At 39.0% G+C, this 21,814-nt stretch overlaps 1 protein-coding gene across 2 annotated transcripts in view; it reads right to left on the bottom strand.

Annotated features, from left to right (window-relative positions):
- Positions 1–630: 630 nt before the first annotated feature.
- The window catches only part of SPRR2G (small proline rich protein 2G), a 96,590-nt gene continuing 75,406 nt past the window's right edge, over positions 631–21,814 (bottom strand). The window contains exons 1-2 of one of the 2 annotated variants that reach the window (XM_033197075.1): positions 1,904–1,962; positions 631–1,185 (exon numbers count right to left, since the gene is read on the bottom strand). In XM_033197075.1, the coding sequence (XP_033052966.1) occupies positions 943–1,164 (222 nt within the window). In that variant the 5' untranslated portion in view covers positions 1,165–1,185; positions 1,904–1,962 and the 3' untranslated portion in view covers positions 631–942. Of the gene's footprint in view, positions 1,186–1,903; positions 1,963–21,814 lie in introns of those variants that run through there. The other variant, XM_033197076.1, reaches the window with a different exon arrangement.

Genomic DNA, 21,814 nt, shown 5'->3' on the forward strand with positions numbered 1-21,814 from the left:
GCCATCTCTTCCAACTGGAACAATCTACCCCTGATATGCCCGTGGTTGCCTCTTCTATTCATTCATGTCTTTGAGCCAAAAGTCACTTCAAAGAGTCTTTCTAAATAATTTTATTTAAATATAGCCCACGCATTACTATAATTTGTCCTACGTGTGTGGGACATGTGTGGAGGTTGTTTTGGGGAGGGGGGGCGGTGATATGTAACTCCCTTAAGACTATAGACTCTTTAAGAGCAAGGACTTTGTTTGGTTATCATCATCCCTATCTGCAGGGCATAGAAGACTGGCTGACACATGGTAGACAATTAGGAAACACTTGTGAATAAGTTAATTGCTATAAGTACACTCAGCTGAATACATGCTCTCTTACTTTTTATAGATGATGAAACTGAAGTTAAGACAGTTTAGGTAAATTTTTCAGCCATACAAGCTAGAAGGGGTAAAAATGAGTTTAAAACCAATAAAAGAGAATCAATTGTTGTACCCAATCCAAAACACACATTTCAAGCAACACTGAATTCAGTGATGGAAAAGCCTAAAAATTCTAATAATTCAATAGGGATGAAAAGGAACGCTCACTTGATGTAGTTAACAGAGGAGGTTAAAGACACGAAATGCAAACAAAAGCAATGTGGGCCTAACCATGAAACATGTGCTTTATTTGGGAGAAGCAAAAGAATAAACACAATTGCTCTCGAGATAGAAACCACCATCTACATCACAGACAGCAAGGCAAGATTAGGCAATGATCTGGCTGCTCATCTTCCAACAACATGATATCGGCTTTCAGAACTAAGCCTTTTCTCTGTCAGCTCTCAAGCCAGGCAGAGGTTAGGGAAGATGCAGCCTCTCACCACAGCTGAAGGGAAGATGACGGAGTGCTGGGACTAAGAAGAGCCACTGGATCTTGTTGTTTCGTGGTCCTGATGAATTCTAGTGATGTTACTTGCTCCTGGGTGGATACTTCTGCTGGCAGGGTGGGTATGGTTGCACAGGAGGGCATTTATCATGGCATGGTGGAGGTGGGCAATGCTCAGGTGGACAAGGAGGAGGCAGGTAAGGCTCAGGGCACTTCGGAGGTGGACATGGCTCTGGACACTTCGGTGTGGGGCACACAGGAGGTGGGTGGCAGGGCTGCTTGCACTGCTGCTGCTGGTAAGACATCTCTCCTCAGTCTCAGAGAATCTGAAAGATACACAAGCAACAGTGCTCCTAAGAGAGACAGTACTGTTGGTGGAGCAATTAGCTAGAACGTCAAATCTCCAGTATCTAAGGACCAACTCTGATCCCTAATACAGTCTTTATGATTTTATGTAGCTTCTTCACACTTCACTTTTAGGACCTCTTACCCTCAGTTCTTCAGTCTTTATGGCTGTTCTCTCATTCTACCTTTTTCTGAAAATAAAATTGCCTATGAGACAGCAACAAGTGTTGTCTGAATACAAACACTATCTGAAGAAGAAAACTCAGATAGTGAAATTCTAACCAATACCAAACAAAACTGTACTTTTATCTTCCATGAGGCCCTCGTTACCAGTTTTAATGAGCTGACTGTGGTGCTGAGCCATGAGTTTTTGAAGAGAATTGCAAAAACTTGCACCCTTCACCCAAGGAGATTGCACTCCAAGAAGATGTATTTGGAACAGATGTGAAGCAGGAGACAGCACAGCATCTTGTGTCTCTCACTCTCCTTCAGTTTAAGATTTTGTTTATTTGACTCCAGGTTCCTCATCACCTTCATGTTTATCTACCAAATACCAGCTAAAATTTACCTTCAAGACCTCATTATTATCTTTTTCCTATCCATGAGGATAAATTGGTTAAAACAAATAGGCATTTCTGTCCCCAGGTTAAACCCTAACACCAGCCAAGTGCAAGAAAGGCTTCTAAGATTTGTACTCACCAGAGTCTCCAAAGATCTACAACTGAATGTCAAGAAGATAGCCTCAGTGTGGTGAAGAGTCCTTTTATAAGGGGCAGGCAGCCCCACACAGGGAACAGCCCAGGACTAGCATGATGTGCTTATTTCCTAACCAAAATACCACCTGCATGCAATCCATGCTGGTGTCACAAAATTTCCTAGTCCATGATCCTCCCCAGCAGGATAAGTGCACAGTGATTCACTTGGGACATTATCTCAGGTTCCTGATGCCAGTGGTAATTGTAGAATGTGACAAATTGTGTGACAACTCTGGTGCTTTCCTATAATTAGAGATGGTGCTTCTCCTACTTCCCAGCTTCTGAAGTATCTTTTATGTAAAACTACTCCCATTCAATTCCACATGCCCAGTATCCAGCTGTGTTCTCTTTAGTAGAGACCAGTATGTGCTGATCCTGCAGCCTGGCTATATCCTAACCCTCAACTGCAGTTTTTCTTTACAACTAACTTCCCCTTTTATCATGGCCTATTGATCCTTAGGCTTTTCTTGACAATTAATTGACTTGAACAGGGCCACAAAATCATATATCAGCTTCCTAGATGCTGACAGCCCCACCCTGGGTGTGTTCTGACACGGTATTAATGGGCTTGAACAAGGCAACACCATCCCTCAGTTTCCTAGGCCATGAGAGTCATGTTGGGTGCTCTCCTTAAAGCTTCACGTTTGCAGATTTACACACTAACCTCATCTCCATGGCCCTTGTAACTATGAGTGACCTGTGGTCTACTAGAAACCCAAGCTCATCTTCTCCCATTTTCTTCCAAACTGACTTAATGTATGTGCTGCATCCATTTTGAAGTTTTTCCACTCATACTCTTTAAATATTGTGTGTTACTTTCTCCTACATGTTAATTCAATTTACTCCTTCACAATTTCTCTCTTTTGAAATGAATTTAGTAGGATTTCAGCCTTTCGTTGCATATTCAAGGAATGAAGTTCTGTAAAGCTATTTATCCTGTCATTTACTTCATGGATATTTTTACCTAAATAAGTAAAATATGGCTGGCACGGATCCCATGGATAATTTCTTAGTATAGCTTATTTAACCATATTAACACTTCAGTTAGTATTACTCACTGTCCCAACTTGAAGAAAACTTGAGTACCTTGGTTATGCATACATCTACAGCCACCACTACTGTGTGACATTAAATATTTCCTAACCTCCTTGAAACACAGTTTACACAGCTGTAAAACAAAAATAAAAAATATACCTACCACAAAAGTCTCCTGCAAAAACTCAAAGGGTGGCCTAAAGTTATGCACATTACATAGTGGGTCTTCTAAGAAACATATAAACTCTAAAATGAAGAAGAAATAAAAATAACTAATAACTAACCATAACTAACCAATAATTTTGAACATGTCAAAAAAGATAATGCCATTGTTTGGAGTAAGAATGCCATTGTTTGGAGTAAGGCCTATCCAGTGAAGATCCTTGCCCTGCATCCCCTGTTCTTCTAGCTGTAGTCACTACTAATTAGACAGCATGGGTACCATAGCACCTGCAGGGTCAGCACCTTGTTTTCTGGAGAAATCTCCTCTCACTGTCTGAGGGAAGATTTCATGCCTTGTTCTCTTTACCTAGAAGAATGCTGTGTTGTATCTGCAATGTTTCAAACTTGATTGGGTTGGTACAATAGAGAAACAGAAACAAACTGAGGACCTAACATGGGAATTTGAAGAGGTAGGAATGTCTTTGAGTTGAGTCCTACTATTAAATTCTTTCTCAGCATCTCAGAGAAACAACATGAGTTTAGTCATCCCTCCCTAGTACTCTGAAACCAAACAATTTAGTCATCTAAGTTACTATTAGGAAACTGACACACGTCAGGGATGCCAGAAGGAACAGGGATGCTCCTCGGATGGGTGAGGCACTTTCACAGCATTCTTTCTCATGTTGAAATCCTAGGAACTATAGCTGATGCATGCTGAAGAATTAGCTAAGGATTACGTGACTTAAAACAGTTCTATCAACACAATTTTAGACCTACATTTTTTGCCTCATGAATTACTAATAGATTCCAAAGTTATTTTTACCAATAAATTATTTGGTTTATCAATTATACTTGATAAACTGAAGGAGGATTGGGCTTTTTAAAGAAAAGAATGCTTAATGAGGTTTTCCAGCTTCACAAAGAAGAATAATTTTTTTATATGGAAAGAAAATAGCTAAAGGACAGATGATCCTCATTTTTCACATATAATGGGTACCTGAAGCACTCTGTGCAAATTAAACCTCTGAAACTCACATAGTATCTACATGAAGGTTTGCTAGAATTTACTTATAAACTAGTAACAGTGGTTATCTCAGGAGAATAGTTAAGTATCTAGGGGATAGGAGTTGGGGAGAGACTAACTTTTCACTGCATGAGAATTTTCTTCTCTTTTGAATTTTGGTATCATGTTTATTTTTTGCTTATTCAAAATATTTAATATTTAAATGTTCAAAGATATTTTTAAATTGAAATAAATAAATCTGTGAGTAAATACTATGTTAGCAAATTGGCATGGTATAAACACAATGATTGAGTTAAGTCCTAATTAGGTGTGTAACTTTGAGCAATTTTCTTAACATTTCTGCAATTCTCAGCTTCCTCATTGAGAAATGGTAATAATAATACTTCTCTGATGGACGTTTTTGTAAGGTGCAAATAAAATAAATTAAATAATAAGCCTAGTAAAACAACTGTGGAAAGCTGGGAATTATGAGGCTGAATTACCTGGTCCCAAAGTTCCTGATTTGCCTAAAGATTTTGAAAAGAAGGACAAAGCTATTTTATGGGAGTCCCAGAAATGAAGAAATGAAGGAAGGTAGAGAGGGTAGAAGATAGGGGAGTGGAAAGAAGAGGAAAGGGGAAAGAGAGAGATGATGACATTTCCCAAGGACCATTTGATTTTACTTGATTTAACATTTATAGCCTAGTTCTTTATGCTCCAGATAAAATTATTTCCATTTTAATAAATAAATTAAGATATACTGCTACTACAAAATATGTCTTTAAGTTCTTGAGAATATAGAATTAAAAATAATAGAATTAGAAATGAACAGATGTGGCAAGAGTGAGCGTCCCTGCCTTGCTCCTGATCTTAGAGGAAAAGCTTTTAATTTTCCACCCTCGAGTAGATTAACTGTGGGTTTCTCATATAAGGCCTTTATTATGTTGAGACACATTTCCTCTACACCTAATTCATTGACTGTTTTAATCATGAAAAGATGTCGTATTTTGTGGAACGCTTTATCTGTCTCTATTCAGATGATCATACAATTTGTGTCCTTTATTCTGTTTTTGTAGTGTATCACATTTATTGGTTTACCTACATTGAATCATCCTTTTTTTTTAGGAAAGAACGAAATTTATTGAACCATCCATCCTTGCATCTCAGGGATAAATCCCACTTGGTCATGCTGCATTATTCTTTTAATGAACTATTGAATTAGGTGTGCCAGTATTTTGTTGAAGATTTTGGATTCTATATTCATCAGGGATGTTGGTCTGTAATTTTTTTATATAGTGTTCATATCTGGCTTCAGTATCAGGGTAATGCCGTCCTCATACAATGAATTTGGAAGTGATCTCTCCTCAATTTTTGGAAAAGTTTCATAATAATTTATTAATACATTAGTTCTTTAAATGTTTGGTAGAGTTTACTACTGTAGCCATGTGGTCCTGGGTTTTTCTCTTATCACAGTATTTACATTGCTGATTTAATCTCCTTACTCATTATTGGTCTGTCCAGATTTTCTATTTCTTCGTGATTCAGTCTTTGTAGGTTGCATGTTTCTAGTAATTTATCAATTTCTTCTAGGTTATCCAATGTATTGCTATATAATTATTTATAGGTAGTCTCTTAGGATCTTTTTTATATCCATGGCATCAGTTTTCATATCTCCTCTTTCATATTTGATTTTATTAATTTGAATCTTCTCTCCTTTTTTCTTTATTAGTCTAGTTACAGGTTTGTCAAATGAGTCATCTACAACTGCTGCTTCTGTCTCACATCTCACCAACCCTTCAACCCATGGCAGTCTGGGTTTAGCCCACCATCTACTGAAATTATTCCAACCTTTCTGTCAGATAAACTGAGTCATTCTCCATTTTTATCTTCCTAGACTTCTCTGCTACATGTCACAGTGGCAATCATTCCATCTTTCTCTAAAGTCTCTACTTACTGGTTTTGATAACATCCACTTAATATTCTCCTACTCCTGTACTTAATCTTTCTCCTCCTTGATCTGAACCTCCTCCTCTAAATGCCAAATGGAGTCCTTTGTTGTTCATTCCATGGATCTTACCATCATATGCATTCTCTAGTGACAATATCAATGATTCCTATGGTTTCAGTCATCGCAAATCTACTAACTCACACATCTACATTTGCACTCCAGAACTCACTTCAAACTTAAATATCCCCTTGCCCTCTAGGTATCTCTTTCCAAATATCCTCAAGTACCAACAAACTGATCACCCTTCCCACAAACCACTAGAACCTCCAGTATTCTCTATCCTATACACCAATAATCACCCAGCTACTTGAGTTATCTTGACATTTTCCCCTCTGCTACATGCTGCTTATCTAAACACCTCATTCTGACAGTTCAACAGCCTGAGTATCTCTGGAATCCATCTCTCTCCTTCTATGCTGACTGCCATGCCCTAGTTCAGGACCTCCTCATCTCTTGCTTAATTATTACTATAGCTTCCTGATATAGCTCTCTTCCTCAGTCTTGTTTGATTTAAATCCATCTTTCCATTGCCATAAGAGTAATACAATAAAAAGTAAAATCTGACTACATCACTTGCTTGCTTAAAATACTTTAACTTCACTTTGGGAGGCCGAGGCGGGCGGATCACAAGGTCAGGAGATCGAGACCATCCTGGCTAACATGGTGAAACCCCATCTCTACTAAAAAATACAAAAAACTAGCCGGGCGAGGTGGCGGGCGCCTGTAGTCCCAGCTACTCGGGAGGCTGAGGCAGGAGAATGGCGTGAACCCGGGAGACGGAGCTTGCAGTGAGCTGAGATCTGGCCAGTGCACTCCAGCTTGGGTGACAGAGCGAGACTCCGTCTCAAAAAAAAAAAAAAAAAAAATACTTTAACTTACAAGAGTAAGTTCTAGGTCCATTACATAGTCCTTCCTTCGCCTGTAGCCTCATTCCTTATTACTCCACTTTTTGAGCTGTGTGCTATCATGTATCAAACTGTGTAATTTTGCTCACATACCAGTTTTTTCTATCCTCAGTTAATTTATTTACTAACCTGCAATATGCCATATTGTTATTGTTTTACCAGGTTAATGTTCACACAATTCTCTAAAAGCCATCACTTCAATGAGAAGCCTTCCTAGATCCTTCCTATTAGGGCAGGTACCCCTACCTAAGAGTCCCATAAAACACTCTGAGTTTTGCATTAAGTGTTTAGTGCAACCCATCTGCATTAAGCAGATTTTCCACCCATATCCTTTTCCCTTGAACTTGCAAGTGCTTTGAACAGTCGGACTGCAACTTCACCTTCTACACTCGACATGATCCAATACCTGGAACACAGTACATGCTAAGTAAATAGTTGTTAAAAAAAATTAATGATTTTAGTTCCTAAATTTTGTTGAAGAAGTGTCACAACAATCTTGTGAATTCTGGGGGAAAGAATATGCTATTACCTCTGTGACTAGAAAAAAATAACATTTAATATTCTACTGAATTACTATGTGATTTCATGATTTTCCAGACATCTCATCTTTCCACTAAATTAACCCTGCAAAAATCCACACACATACCTATAGTAATTGGAATTACAGATGATAGAGCCTTGACTATTTAGATTCGGGGCTCCTATATTTGGATACTCCATGACAATTTGTCCCAATGCATGTGATTGCTGAGTAACTTTGCAAACACCATGTATCTTACCAGTGGATTACAGAAGGAATTGTCTAAAGAATTTTAAAAGACACTGACATTGCAGAGTTTCTTTAATTCATGTCTCCTATGACAGAGGTAGTAGAATATTAAATATTATTTTTATAACATTTGGTAAGAGCAGTACATTTAAATACACACAGTTTTCTCTATCCCCCCTTACCCTCACCATTCACTGCCCACTGCTGATTAGTAGAGAAGTTTGTTTTGTTATATTGAACCAGATAATGGATAAAGAAGAGGACTAAAATAATATCAGAAAGCCTAGACAGAGTTATACTAAAAAGGACAGAAAAGGCAAAAGAGAAGGTTAGGGCAGCTGCCATGCAAAAATGAGTACAAATTTGGGAGAGAGAGGTAAAGAGGATTTTAAGTTATTTTATTGCAATATAATTCCAGTTTGCCATTTGTTAAGTAAACATCAGTATTTAAATTGATTCTCAATTGTTTTTCCTTTTTAGAACTCAGACTAATATTTCTTCTGAATGTCACCCTGTGCATAAGGTCAGAACAAGATTGTTTGGCTTTATTCAAAATGTACAGATCTCCTCAATTTACAGGGTAAACCACATGGTAAATTGAGGAGCTGGGGCTTACTGCCACTGCCCAGCATCACCCAAGAATATCATATCATTTTCTATTGAATGCACAGTACTTTTGCACCATCATGAAATCAAAACATTGTAAGGAAAACTAGCATAAGTTGGTGATTATCTGTACTTTGTGAATTATTGCTTGGCTTTTAGAACTTAAGGTGCAAGTTTCATATATATCTTTTTTAGATTACATGTAGAATAATCATTAATTTTATTAAGTGTGATGATCATCTTGTGGCTATTTTAAGATATCTGTTAAAAACACATACTGATAAATTTAAAGGTGCAATGATATGATATTTGAAACTGTAAAATAGTTCAGTGATAAAAAGAACAAATAAAGTGTGGGAGAGTAGATGAAGTCAAGAATAACAAATTGTTGATAATTTTTGAAGCTGGGTGATGGATCCAAGAGAGATTATAATACTCTTTTTTATTGCTTTATTGAGGTACAATTGATATACAAAAACTTGTGCACACTTAATGTACACATCTGGATGAATCTAGACATATGCATATACCCATGATAACATCACCACAATCAAGATACTATGCATATCCAGCACCTCTAAAAATTTCCCTATGGGTTTTTTGTTGTTGTGTTGTTATGGGTTGGTTTGTTTTGGTTTGGTTTGGTTTGGGTTTGGGTAAGAACACTTAATGTGAAACCTATCCTCTTATATTTTAAAGGGCACAATACCATTGTATTAGTCCGTTCTCACACTGCTTACAAGGATACTACCTGAGACTGGGTAATTTATAAAGGAAACGGATTTAATTGACTCACAGTCCCCCATGGCTGGAGGGGGGCCACACTTACAATCATGGCAGAGGGTGAAGAGGAAGCAGGGCACGTCTTACATGGTGGCAGGAGACAGAGAGAGGGGTGGTGGGGGGACTGCCAAACACTTTTAAACAATCAGATCTCATAAGCACTCACTCATTATCACAAGAACAGCATGCAGGAAGCTGCCCTCATGATCCAATTACCTCCCAACAGGTTCCCCCCTCAACACATGGGATTATAATTCAAGATGAGATTTGGGTGGGTACACAGAGATAAACCATATTATTCTGCCGTTGGTCCCTCCCAAATCTCATGTCCTTTCCACATTTCAAAAACAATCACACCTTCCCAACAGTCCCCCAAAGTCTTAACTCATTTCAGCATTAACTCAAAAGTCCAAGTCCAAAGTCTCATCTGAGACAAGGCAAATTCCTTCCACCTATGAGCCTGTAAAATCAAAAACAAGTTCGTTACTTCCAAGATACAATGGGGGTACAGGCATTTGGTAAATGTTCCCCTTCCAAATGGGAGAAATTGGCCAAAACAAAGGAGCCATAGGCCCCATGCAAGTCTGAAACCTAGCTGAACAGTCATTAAGTCTTAAAGCTCCAAAATCCCCTTTTGACTTCATGTTTCACATCCAAGGCATGCTGATGCAAGGGGTGGGCTTCCATGGCCTTGGGCAGCTGCACTCCTGTGGCTCTGCATGGTACAGCCCCTGAAGCTGCTTTCTTGAGCTGGCATTGAGTGCCTGCAGCTTTTCTAAGTGCACGGTGCAAGCTGTCAGTGGGTCTACCTTTCTGAGATCTGAAGGACAGTGGCCCTCTTCTTACAGCTCCACTTAGGCAGTGCTCCAGTTGGGACACTGTGTGGGGTCTCCAATCCCACCTTTCCATTCTGAGTTGCCCTAGAAGAGGGTCTCCATGAGGGCTCCACCCCTGCAGCAGACTTCTGCCTGGACATTCAGGCATTCCCACACATCCTCTGAAGCCTAGGCATAGGTTCCCAAAGCTTGACTCTTGTCTTCTGCATGCCCACAGACCCAACACTATGTGGAAGCTGCCAAGGCTTCAGACTTGCACCCTTTGAAGGAAGCCATAGCCAGGGCTGTACTTTGGGATATTTTAGCCATGGCTGGATCTGGAGTGGCTGGGACACGGGGTACCAAGTTGCAAGGCTGCACTGAGCAGTGGGGCCCTGAGCCTGGCCCATGAAACAATTTTTCCCCTCTAGGCCTCTGGGCCTATGATGGAAGGGGCTGCCACGAAGATCTCTGAAATACCTTGGAGACATTTCTCCATTGTCTTGGTGATTAACATTCCTTTCCTGGTTACTTATGCAAATTTCTGCAGCAGTCTTGAATTTATCCCCAGAAAAGGGATTTTTCTTTTCTACCTCATGGTCAGGCTGCAAATTTTCCAAACCATTATGTTCTGCTTCTCCTTCGAACCTAAGTTCAAATTTTGAATCATATCTTCGTGAATGTATGTGACTGTATGCTTTCAGAAACAACCAGGTCACATCTTGAATTCTTTGCTGCTTAGAAATCTCTTCCACCAAATATCCTAAATCATCTCTTTCAAGTTCAGAGCACCACACATCTCTAGGGCAGAGGAAAAATGCCACCAGTCTCTTTGCTAAAGCATAGCAGCAGTGACCTTTACTCCAGTTCCCAATAAATTCCTCACCTCCATCTGAGAACAACTCAGCCTGGACTTCAATGTCCATATCACTATCAGCATTTTGATTAAACCATTCAGCAAGTCTCTAGGAAGTTCCAAATTTTCCCACATCTTTCTGTCTTCTTCTGAGCCCTCCAAACTGTTACAACCTCTGCCCATTACCCACATCCAAGGTCACTTTCACATTTTTAGTTATCTTTATAACAGTACCCATTCTGCTGGTACCAATTCTCTGTATTAGTTTGTTCTCACACTGCTATAAAGATACTACCTGAAAGTGGGTAAAAAGAAAGCAGGTTTAATTGACTCACAGTTTTGCATGGCTTTGGAGGCCTCAGGAAACTTACAATCATGGCGGAAGGCAAAGGGGAAGCAAGGCATGTCTTACATGGTGGCAGGAGAGAGAGAGAAGTTGGGGGGAACTGTCAAACGCTTTCAAGCCATCAGATCTCATGGGAACTCACACACTATCACAAGAACAGCATGAGGGAAATTGCCTACATGATCCAATCACCTCCCAGCAGGTCCCTCCCTTGAAATGTGGTGATTACAATTTGAAATGAGATTTGAGTGGGTACACAGAGCCAAACCATATCAACCATATAGTTAACCATAGGTATTATATTGCACAGCAAGTCTCTAGAATTTATTTATCTTATATAACTGAAACCTTATACCCACTGAAAAACAAATTTTCTATTTCCTTCTACCCCAGCCCCTGGCAACCACCATTCTTTTCTCTGCTTCCATAGGTCTGGATATTTTAGAAACTTCACATAAGTAGAATCATGCAGTATTTTTCCTTCTACATGACTGGTTTATTTCACTTAGCATAATATCGTCAAGGATCAACTATGTTTTTGCAAATGACAGGATTTCCTTCTTTTCTAGGGTTCAATAATATTGCATTGTATGTATATACCACAATTTTTCAATTCATTCATCTGCTCATAGACATTTAGATTGTTTCCATATCTTGGCTATTGTGAATAATGCTGCAATGAACATTAGAATGCAACTATCTCTTAGAGATCTTGGTTTTCAATATTTTAGATATATCCTCATAAATGGAATTGCTGAATTATTTTTAGTTTTTTGAGGAAACTGCATACTGTTTTCCATAGTAGTTGCACCATTCTTCATTCACACCAACAGTGCGTAAGTGTTCCAATTTCTCCACATCCTCATCAACACTTGATATCCTTCATTTTTTGGATTTTTTAATAATAGTCATCCTAACACATATGAAGTTATATCTCATTGTGGTTTTTGCTCTTCATTTCCCTAGTGATTAGTGATACTGAGCATTTTTTCATATATATGTTGGCCATTTGTATTTCTTCATTGGAGAAATGTCTATTCAGGTACTTTGCCCACTTTTTAATTAGGTTATTTGTTTTCTTGCCCTTGAGTTGTTTGAGTTCCTTGTATATTTTGGATATCAACCCCTTATCAGATGTATGGTTTGCAAATATTTTCTCTCATTCTGTATGATGACTTTTCACTCTGTTGATTCTTTCATTTGCTGTCAAGAGGTTTTTAGTTTGACGCAGCCCCACTTGTCTATTTTTTTATTTCATTGCCTGTGATTTTCATGTAAGTTTCATCTATAACTTGCATTAAATCATTACCCTAGACTCACCTAAGAGTCCCAGCCTGCCATTAGCTTGGCTGTTGGAATTCGGGAGCAAAGGAATGAGAATGACCATATATAAACTGTGAATAATCTTAGAAATCAGATGGACAAAAATTACAAAGACTACTCTAGAATTAGAAATATATCCTCAGGTAATATGCAGACTTTGAGAATCTTCTCATAAAAAAGAAAATGGGTTTCAAATAATGGTAATTGACCTTTCTAAATTGACAATGTCTAAAATCTCCTTCATAAAATTAGAAGACAGAAAACTGCATTTCAACCATCTCCATGATATCAATAGGGGGTTTGTTGTTGTTGTTGTTGTTGTTGTTGTTTTTTAACTTTTATTTTCAGTTCAGAGGTACATGTGCAGGTTTGTTATATAGGTAAACTTGTGTCATGGGGGTTTGTTGTACAGATTATTTCATCACCCAGATATTAAGCCTAGTACCCATTAGTTATTTTTCCCGATCCTCTCTCTCCTCCCCACCTCCTCCCTCTGATAGGCCCAACTGTGTGTTGTTCCCCTCTATGTGTCCATGTGTTCTCATCATTTAGCTCTCACTTATAAATGAGAACATGTGGTATTTGGTTTTCTGTTCCTGAATTACTATGCTAAGGATAATGGCCCATAGCTCCATCCATGTTCCTGCAAAGCACATGATCTCATTCTGTTTTGTGGCTACATAGTATTCCATGGTGAATACCAATTGTTTTCAGGAATGTATGTCCTCTGTTGAATGGAGCAGGGAGCTACCTAGAGTTACCCAAACACTCTGCCCTTCTGCTATGCCTGAGCCAGGACATTCTTGAGGCTCCATTACTGCTATGGGTCCCACCATTAAACAGCAAGTTAGTGTATCAGGGCTGGGGAAACAGACAGAATCACAGTTAGATTAGCCCACTGAAATGGTGCGGGCCCAAGACCCTGGACTTAGAATTGCTTGGTGACCAGAGAGAAAGTGAGGGACCACAGGGTCCTAAAGCAGGACACATCATGGACTGGGAACCTCCAACTCCATGGCCTGACCACCTCAGACATCCAGCTTAGATCAGCTATTATGTCTTCCAGGAATCCTCTCCCAACCACAGCCAATCTGTGCATCTTTATCATTGTACTTGCCAACAGAATATTTTAATTTTCTGTGTGTCTGTATATTTTATACAAGATAGTATGAGCCCCTTAGGGCAGGGATAGTGCCTTACTCAATCTCAGGTCCCCAGTGCCTATGACAGGGCATGCTACATAATTGGGGTTAAACAGATATTATCAAACAAGTAAATAAACATTAGTTCTAATGCCTAAAATGACAATAAAGAATCTTCTCTCGTGATTAGCAGGTCCAGTGATACTAATGGTAGAAGCAAAACCAGCTTCTAACCATCCATTCAATCAGTAGTTTTGCTACATAGCAGACACCATTAAAAACGCACAAGATGAAGATAAGAGCTGTTCATGACCCTAATCTTGAAGAATATACAGTGTATTGTGACAGACAAGACTTACTTCCAGATTATCACAACATGGAAAATGTGGCACTGGAAAGGAAGCATTCTTTTTAGAACTGTGCACGGATTGAGTGTGACTTTGTGTGCACATGTGATTGAAAAAAATGGAGCTGAGGGATCAGCTGACAAATTATCTCATGGGTGAGGTTGTGTTTCATAAAATAAAATATGGTTGTTTAAACATTCCAAAAAGAAGGCCATCTATGCCAAAAGCACATGATTTTCTAAACATCTCATCTTTCCACTACATTAGCCCTGCCAAACATCACACGCCTACCTATAGCAATTGGAATTATAGGTGATAGAGACTTGACTATTTATATTTGGGGCTCCTATACTTGGGGACACATAAGAAGAGGGTAAGAGGTCTTCAAAATGTTAGCTGGGGAGCAGCGCATACCAATTCCAAAGCAAGTTTCAAAGCAAGAGAGGTGTTTCATCCTCTTTTTGGAGCCTAAAATGCAGCCCTCAAATCCTCTGAACCTTGGCATTCTGTCCTCAGCTCAGTCTTTCCTACTCACCTTGTCCCTCTGACTGTTCTCTTCCTTTCCCAAATCTTCACCCCATCCATATACCTTCTGTGCACTGCATCTGTGTCTCAGCCCTATTGGGAGACCATAGGAATGATATTCCTAAACAGTCAGTTAACATTTCAAACAGATTATCACAGTTCTTGATCACAGTGTATCCAAAACAAAACCCATCCCATTCTTCATAACCTTGCTGCTCTTCTGGAAGACCAAAACTCTATATCAACATCACCTATTCTGTCTTCCAAAGTCTAAGATTTTGAGTCATCTAAAATACCCTCACATTTCTCAATCCTCACCAAATGGTATCAATACAATTTCATGCTAATATATAGTAATATTAACAATAGGAATACAATTAGAAAGAGAACTTTCTAATCTCACTAACAGAGTTAGTTCAATCTTTTATATAATTTATCTTACATTGAGTTATGAAATATTTTAGTTCTCACCTGCGTTTTTCAAGTAACAGGTTTTATATTATTTTAAAATAACAGAAAATGTTATTTAGTAAACAAAACTTAATGGACTAAATCATTCACAACCCAAAGAACAATGATGGATATTATTTAAGTGCCCCTGGGCATGGAGAAGCACAGGTCTCTAACTGACAGACGGGCTTGCTTAGCAATGAATGGCAGGACCATGAGGCAAGGATCAGAGGTATAAGAAAGGCCAAAAGTGGGTGTACCTAGAAGTTTTGCCCACCAGCAACTATCCCTGAGGAAAGTCATATAGTCCAGAATCTCTAATCCAATGCTGATGGGTGGGCAGAAGCTCAAAAGAGTAATCTGAAGAGGGGCGGGGAGAAGGAATTAAGTGGCTCTGTTATTTTAAATAATTTGAGTTCCAAATACAGTCATCCCTCAGTATCCATGGGAGAATGGTTCCAGGACCCTCCCATACATACCAAAATCCACAGATGCTCAAGTCCCTTATATAAAATAAGAGAGTGTTTGTATATAACCCATATACATCCTCTGGTATAATTTAAATTATCTTTAGATTACTTATAATACCTACTACAATTCCTAAACACCACTTCATTGTGTGGGGTGGGTTCAACGTAGAACTCTGCATACTGCAAATTCAAGTTTTGCTTTTTGCAACTTTGTGGAATTTTTTTCTGAATACATTTGACCCACAGTTGGTTGAATCCACAAATGTGGAACCCACAGACATGGAGTACCGGCTGTATGTTTAAGGAACCTATAAACTTCCCTCAGGCTAGAGATGGAAAGTAGCAGGATAACAGGATAACTTCTACACACCTCTCACCTCTCCCTACACACTTCTCATCTCTCCCTGGTGCAAACTTTTGGGAAATTCTTTTTGTTTCCATCCATCAAGTTGATCCAAGATAAAAGTAACTTAGGTCCTCTGAGAAAAGGAGCAACTAGAAGAGGATGATGAATGAGATGGTTCTTCCTGGCAGGAGAAAGACTCCCATTGAGTCTGAAAATCAGATCCAGAACATTTGCACCCAGGCAGCTTTCAAGGTAGGATTTAGAAAGAAAACATGGATGGATGGATGGATGGATGGATGGATGGATGGATGGATGGATGGATGGATCAACTGATTGATCAAAATATAGGTGATTCTAAATATTGATATATATTGAACTAATACAATAAATAGGTTATTCTAAGTTTTAAAAAATCAAAGAGCACTCATTGGTTCAAGCACAGAGGAAGCCTACTACAGAGCATAAAACTGAACCAACCCAGAGTAGATAACTGACTTCACAACAACTTTCCCACAGCTAGATTATGACAAAGACAGAACTCCCCCAGGTTCCAGAGCTTGAATCCTTTTTCTGCCCTTTCCGACTTCATTTTCCTAATTTACAATGTAAGTCTGGCTCCTCAGAGGCATCAAACAGAGACTCAGGGACCATTGTTCTAACGCAAAACTGTGAGAGGATGAGGCTGGGATACAAATCTAGTGTTATGTTATCTCCTCTTCCAGAGCTCTTTTGGCCCAGAGGTTAAGAGAACATATATAAAATGGCTTGAGAGCACAACATGTATTCTGGTGGGGAAGTGGCAGAAATAATGAAAAGTCTAAGACAAGACACGATATAATAGAGACCTGGAAGAGTGACTTCGGAGGGAAATCAGAGTTCTACAGCTGATAAGCAACGCCTTCTTTCAGTCCTGCTGCTGTGTCTGTGATTGTGTATAAAACATTCTTTGAAGATTAAAAACTAAAATAGCACTTTGAGAGCTTCTGTGACTATGAGGCACAGGCTTCATGGCCCTACCAATAGCAGTGGCAGCCTTGGGGTCAACTCAGAAATGTCTTTCTTGTACTGTGTTGAAATCAGGCTGAACCTCTGACTGTAAATTCTACAGGCACCAATTCTGCTTTCTATTCAAGGCTCAGCTGTTTGGATGGTACACCTAATGCTCTTACTCACCCAAGCCTTCTCTTTCCCATAAAGCATCCCCAGTGCCTCACATGACACAATTCCTAGCTCCTTCTCTGCCTGGTCTCTTTGCTTGTACCTACATACTGGGTGGGTTGATAGGGCAGGTCCAGGGAATCATTCCTAATCTGTGTCTGGGCAGAGATTTTCCATGGACAGCCTCGGAGAACTGGCTTTCTGCCCTGCCTTGTACCAGGAACACTCCTGCACTTGTAGTTTTAGTTCTGGTTATAGTAGAGGGGAATGGAAAGTTGTTAATCATTGAGGATGAAGAAGATATGAGTGTTTATGAGCCTCTCCCACATGGGTATTTCACTTAGTCACTTGGGCTTTTGTTGTTTGAGACAGAACCCCATATGAAAATCTGGTTTCTACAAGCCTTTTTGATGTTGGTGTTATTGTTGTTGTTGTTGTTGTTGTCCTCTTAGTCCCAAGGAAGTGTTCCTAATATCTGCAGCAATAAAAAAATTACTACCACTTCTTTTCTCTTCCCTGATACCTAAGCTCTGATGCTGCACCCTCAAATAAGCAGAATTGGGCCTCTGGACAGCAGAGGACCACCCAACCAGGTAGAAGTAACACATTTCAGTCTCCAGACCATGGGGATGAAGATCTCCAAGAATAGATGTGTCATTTCATTCATCACTCATTCCCATATTAGCCCACATTATCAACATCTGGAAGTCCAATGATGGATTTTGAATCTAAGAATAAAACAGTCCTACTCAAAACTCTCTTGGGACAACTGATATCATCCACACAAACAGAAAATCTCTTGATGTGCTCAGCACTTTAAAAAGTTGAGTATCACAGAATGTGAGGGCAGTTAAAGAACTGTAAAAATCCACTTGATCACTTCAGAAAAGTGTTTAGGAAAAAAAAAAATCCACTTGAAAATTGACAAAAGTCTATAAAGGGAACATAAGTTGGAATGGAGAAGAGGGACTGAGATCCAGAACCATGGCGTAAATAATCAAAAAGGACCTTGATGCAATCTACTTTGATTCCACTACCACCATCACAGAGTTCTCAAAATATATATGAGATATTTGGATCCTAATAACCTTGGCATGCCATACTGCAGTTAATGATGTGAAGAGATAAACAAGAGACGCTTTGTTTTGGAAAGAAAAAAAAATCTCTGGCCAGGCGCCATGGCTCACACACCTGTAATCCCAGCACTTTGGGATGCCGAGGCAGGCAGATCACCTGAGGTCAGGAGTTCGCAACCAGCCTGTCCAACATGGAGAAATCCCATCTCTACTAAAAATATAAAATTAGCCTGGCACGGTGGTGCATGCCTGTAATCCCAGCGACTCGGGAGGCTGAGGCAGGAGAATCACTTGAACCTGGGAGGTGGAGGCTGTGGTGAGCCAAGATCACGCCGTTGCACTCCAGTCCTGGGCAACAAGATCGAAACTCTGTCTAAAAAAAAGAAAAAAAGAAAAGAAAAAGAAATCTCTAAACTAGGTAGGGTAAATTTGGCAATTACAGTAACTTATTTTGATATGTTTACTGTATTGGTACCATATAAATTTGTTTGACATCTGTTTAATGATTAGAGATTAGGAAGGTGGAACTTAACTATTACTCTGCTAGATGTTGGATGTACAATGGAGAATAACTCAAAAAATATTTGTGCTCTCTGACCTTATCTTCTTATGGAAGATAATAAGCCAAAATACATAAACTTACAAGTAAATAATTTTAAATGATAATAAAGGTTTTTATATCTTACCTGTTTCATTGTCATTTGGACCGAAAGTCATGTGTGACTTCCACAATAATATAGTAATGTTTTTAAGAAGATTCACCAAAATTACATTCTATTTAATCATGTAATACTTGCTAATAATATGGCAATTATCTTAATACATTAGCCTAATATTTGCTACCCCATGACTTATAAAATATTAGAACCTGAGTATAAATGGTTCCATGATCCCATAAGTAGGAGAAATGCTATATTCTAAATCACCTTCTTGGTGTTCTGAGTAGTGTCTCAGTCAAAGAAAATTCTGTTTTACTTTAATATCTCAAAAATAATGCTACTAGGAGAGAAGAATGCTTTATATAACATAGCTATCAACATCTACCAAAAAGAATGGACTCTTCCACCAACTGTTGAAGCACCATCAGTTCTGGAAGCATTCAGTTCCACAGAAGGATCTCCTAGACCAAAGGTTCAATGCAATGCCCATAGCTTTATCTATTTTCAACAAGCAGTCTGGGAATTGGTCTCTCAAAGCTCCACTTCAGTTGTGTCTTGATAGAACTTTCACTGTATCTTACATCACATAGAAGTACATCAGTAGCTCAACACAGCACAGAGCTTCAGTTTTTACAGCAAGAAAGATATGGATGTGAATCCCAAGGAAATTGATTTCCCTCACATTCTCACTAACTCTGTACCTATATTTTGGCATTTATAACAATCAGGTTTTGACTATTGTTATTTTTATCATAATAGCAGAATCACAATAGTTGCCAATTATTAAGTGCTTATTATCTGCTTGGAACATTACTAGATGCCACTTTGTATTATCTCATCTAAAATTCTTAAATTTCAAAGAAGTTTTGAAGGAATTACATAAGCATATGAATGATCCTATGGAAAGGCATTGATACATTCTTAGAGCTAGTGAAGAGAACACAAAAATATGCTAAAAGACCCCCAGCAATGAAAAATCCAAGTAAGTACCAAACGAAATCCGACAAAACCTGAGAAGGAAGATGCAGATTTGAACAACAGGGAATTCTTGGTTAATGTGCAATTTGAATCAGAAAAGCATAGACTATGATAGTACCCTACCTGGATGCCAATCCCAACTGTCATCTTGATATACTCGTGTGTGTGTGTATGTGTGTGTGTTTAAGATATAAAATTTGGCATGTTAGATCATCAAATAAATCAGCCTCGAGAAACAAAAATAAAATCCTAAGCCTCCCAACTGACTAAGTGGACCCACTCTTAGCCAAGGGGCCCCAGAGAAACCTTAAAACTGAGTTCCTAGCATTACAGAATGAGAGGTTGGAGGTGTCTTGTTACACTCCCTCCCTCACTAACCACCTTTAGGCTTTCTTCCTTCAAGGTTAACCAGAAACCAGCCCTTTTGAAAAACTTGCTCCCCACTGATTTCAACCAACCTTGTGACTACTCCTCCCTTTTGCCTTTGAACACAACAGTGGGCCAACATTCCTCCCTGATAAAAGGCCACCGACCAGCTGGGGGCACGGTGGTTCACGTCAGTAATCCCAGCACTTTGAGAGGCCGAGATGGGTGGATCACAAGGTCAGGAGATCGAGACCATCGTGGCCAACATGGTGAAACCACATCTCTACTAAAAATACCAAAAAAGTAGTTGGGCATGGTGGTGTGCACCTGTAGTCACAGTTACTCAGGAGGCAAGAGAATCGCTTGAACCTGGGAGGCAGAGGTTGCAGTGTGCTGAGATCACACCACTGCACTCCAGCCTGGCAACAGAGCCAGACTCCAGCTCAAAAACAAACAAACAAACAAACAAACAAAAAAAAAAAAAGCCACCAACCATGAAGTGGTTCTGGCCAGTCAACAGAGGATGCACAGTGATGACTTTCATGTCCTCCACTTCACCTTTTAATGTCAGAAGGCTGAAAACTTCAGCCTTCCATCATGTTGACACTGCCATTTTTTGAACATGGGACCCAGGGGCATGAAGTCCAGTTGTGTATGTGCACGTTTCTCCTTTCACAAATATTCATGACTCCTCCTATAGCTTATTGAACATGTATATTCAGCCACACTATTCAGCATAAATTCCTGCTTTATTCTTCTCACCCTCCAAATATCTGTATTTCTGGCTTATGGTGGAGGCTGTGCTTCCCAGTATGTCAGAATGGCCAACTTGCAGACTGAACCCCTTTATAAGAAAGAGTTATCTCCTTTCCAAATATATGAATCTCATCATTCTTCAGTTGACAGTCTTATAGTTTACATTAACTAATGTAACTACTTTATTTAGACATGATTTTAAGTTACAAAGTATAATGGAATTTGGTTAGGTTTCTAAACAGCATTGAAATACTTAAGAAAACATAAGAATCAAAATATGTATAAATTTTCTTCAAGTATGTATTCGGAATTGTATTAGTCAGTGGGAGACTTAAAGTACTCTAAAATTGAGGATATCAACTTTGTAACCTCAGTTTAAGTGGTTTAAGAGAATTTAACCAAAGTTGTTAACTGGATCAATTACTACTCTAAAGCCACTTGAAAAAATTACACAAGTTTCTAGAATTTTAATTAAATTAATGACATTAGTTATTTAGCTTATGACACAAAAAAATCAGTATAGTTGGTAACTTTAATAAAGTAAATATAAATTTTGTAAACCAAAGTGTGCCTTAAATCATTTTTGTAATACACAAAAGCCAATTTCAAGGACACAAAAACAGCGTATGGCAATGAAAAATGAACAGAAAACAAAAGTTTTATGAGTTGCAAAGAGTAGGTAGAAAACATAGACCTGGGTTTAGGAATCAACTCCAGAAGACTATTGGGCAATAGGACAAGATAGAGGAAAGGAGAGAAGAAGAAAAGGTGGAAGAAGGGCTCGATAGAGAGATAAGAGAGGTATCATGCCATGGCTTCAAAAGAAAATGCTTTTGATTTTAAAAATTAACCAGCATATGGTAAATCAGCCCAGGATCCCATAGACCCACCTATCAGGCCCCTCACATGTTTTTCTTCCACTCAAAGGTCCTACCTCCCTGCACCTCCCCACAGCTGCCTGCCACCCTCTG

Source organism: Trachypithecus francoisi, unplaced genomic scaffold (assembly GCF_009764315.1).
Source record: "Trachypithecus francoisi isolate TF-2019V2 unplaced genomic scaffold, Tfra_2.0 Lachesis_group5, whole genome shotgun sequence".
NCBI lineage: Eukaryota > Metazoa > Chordata > Mammalia > Primates > Cercopithecidae > Trachypithecus > Trachypithecus francoisi.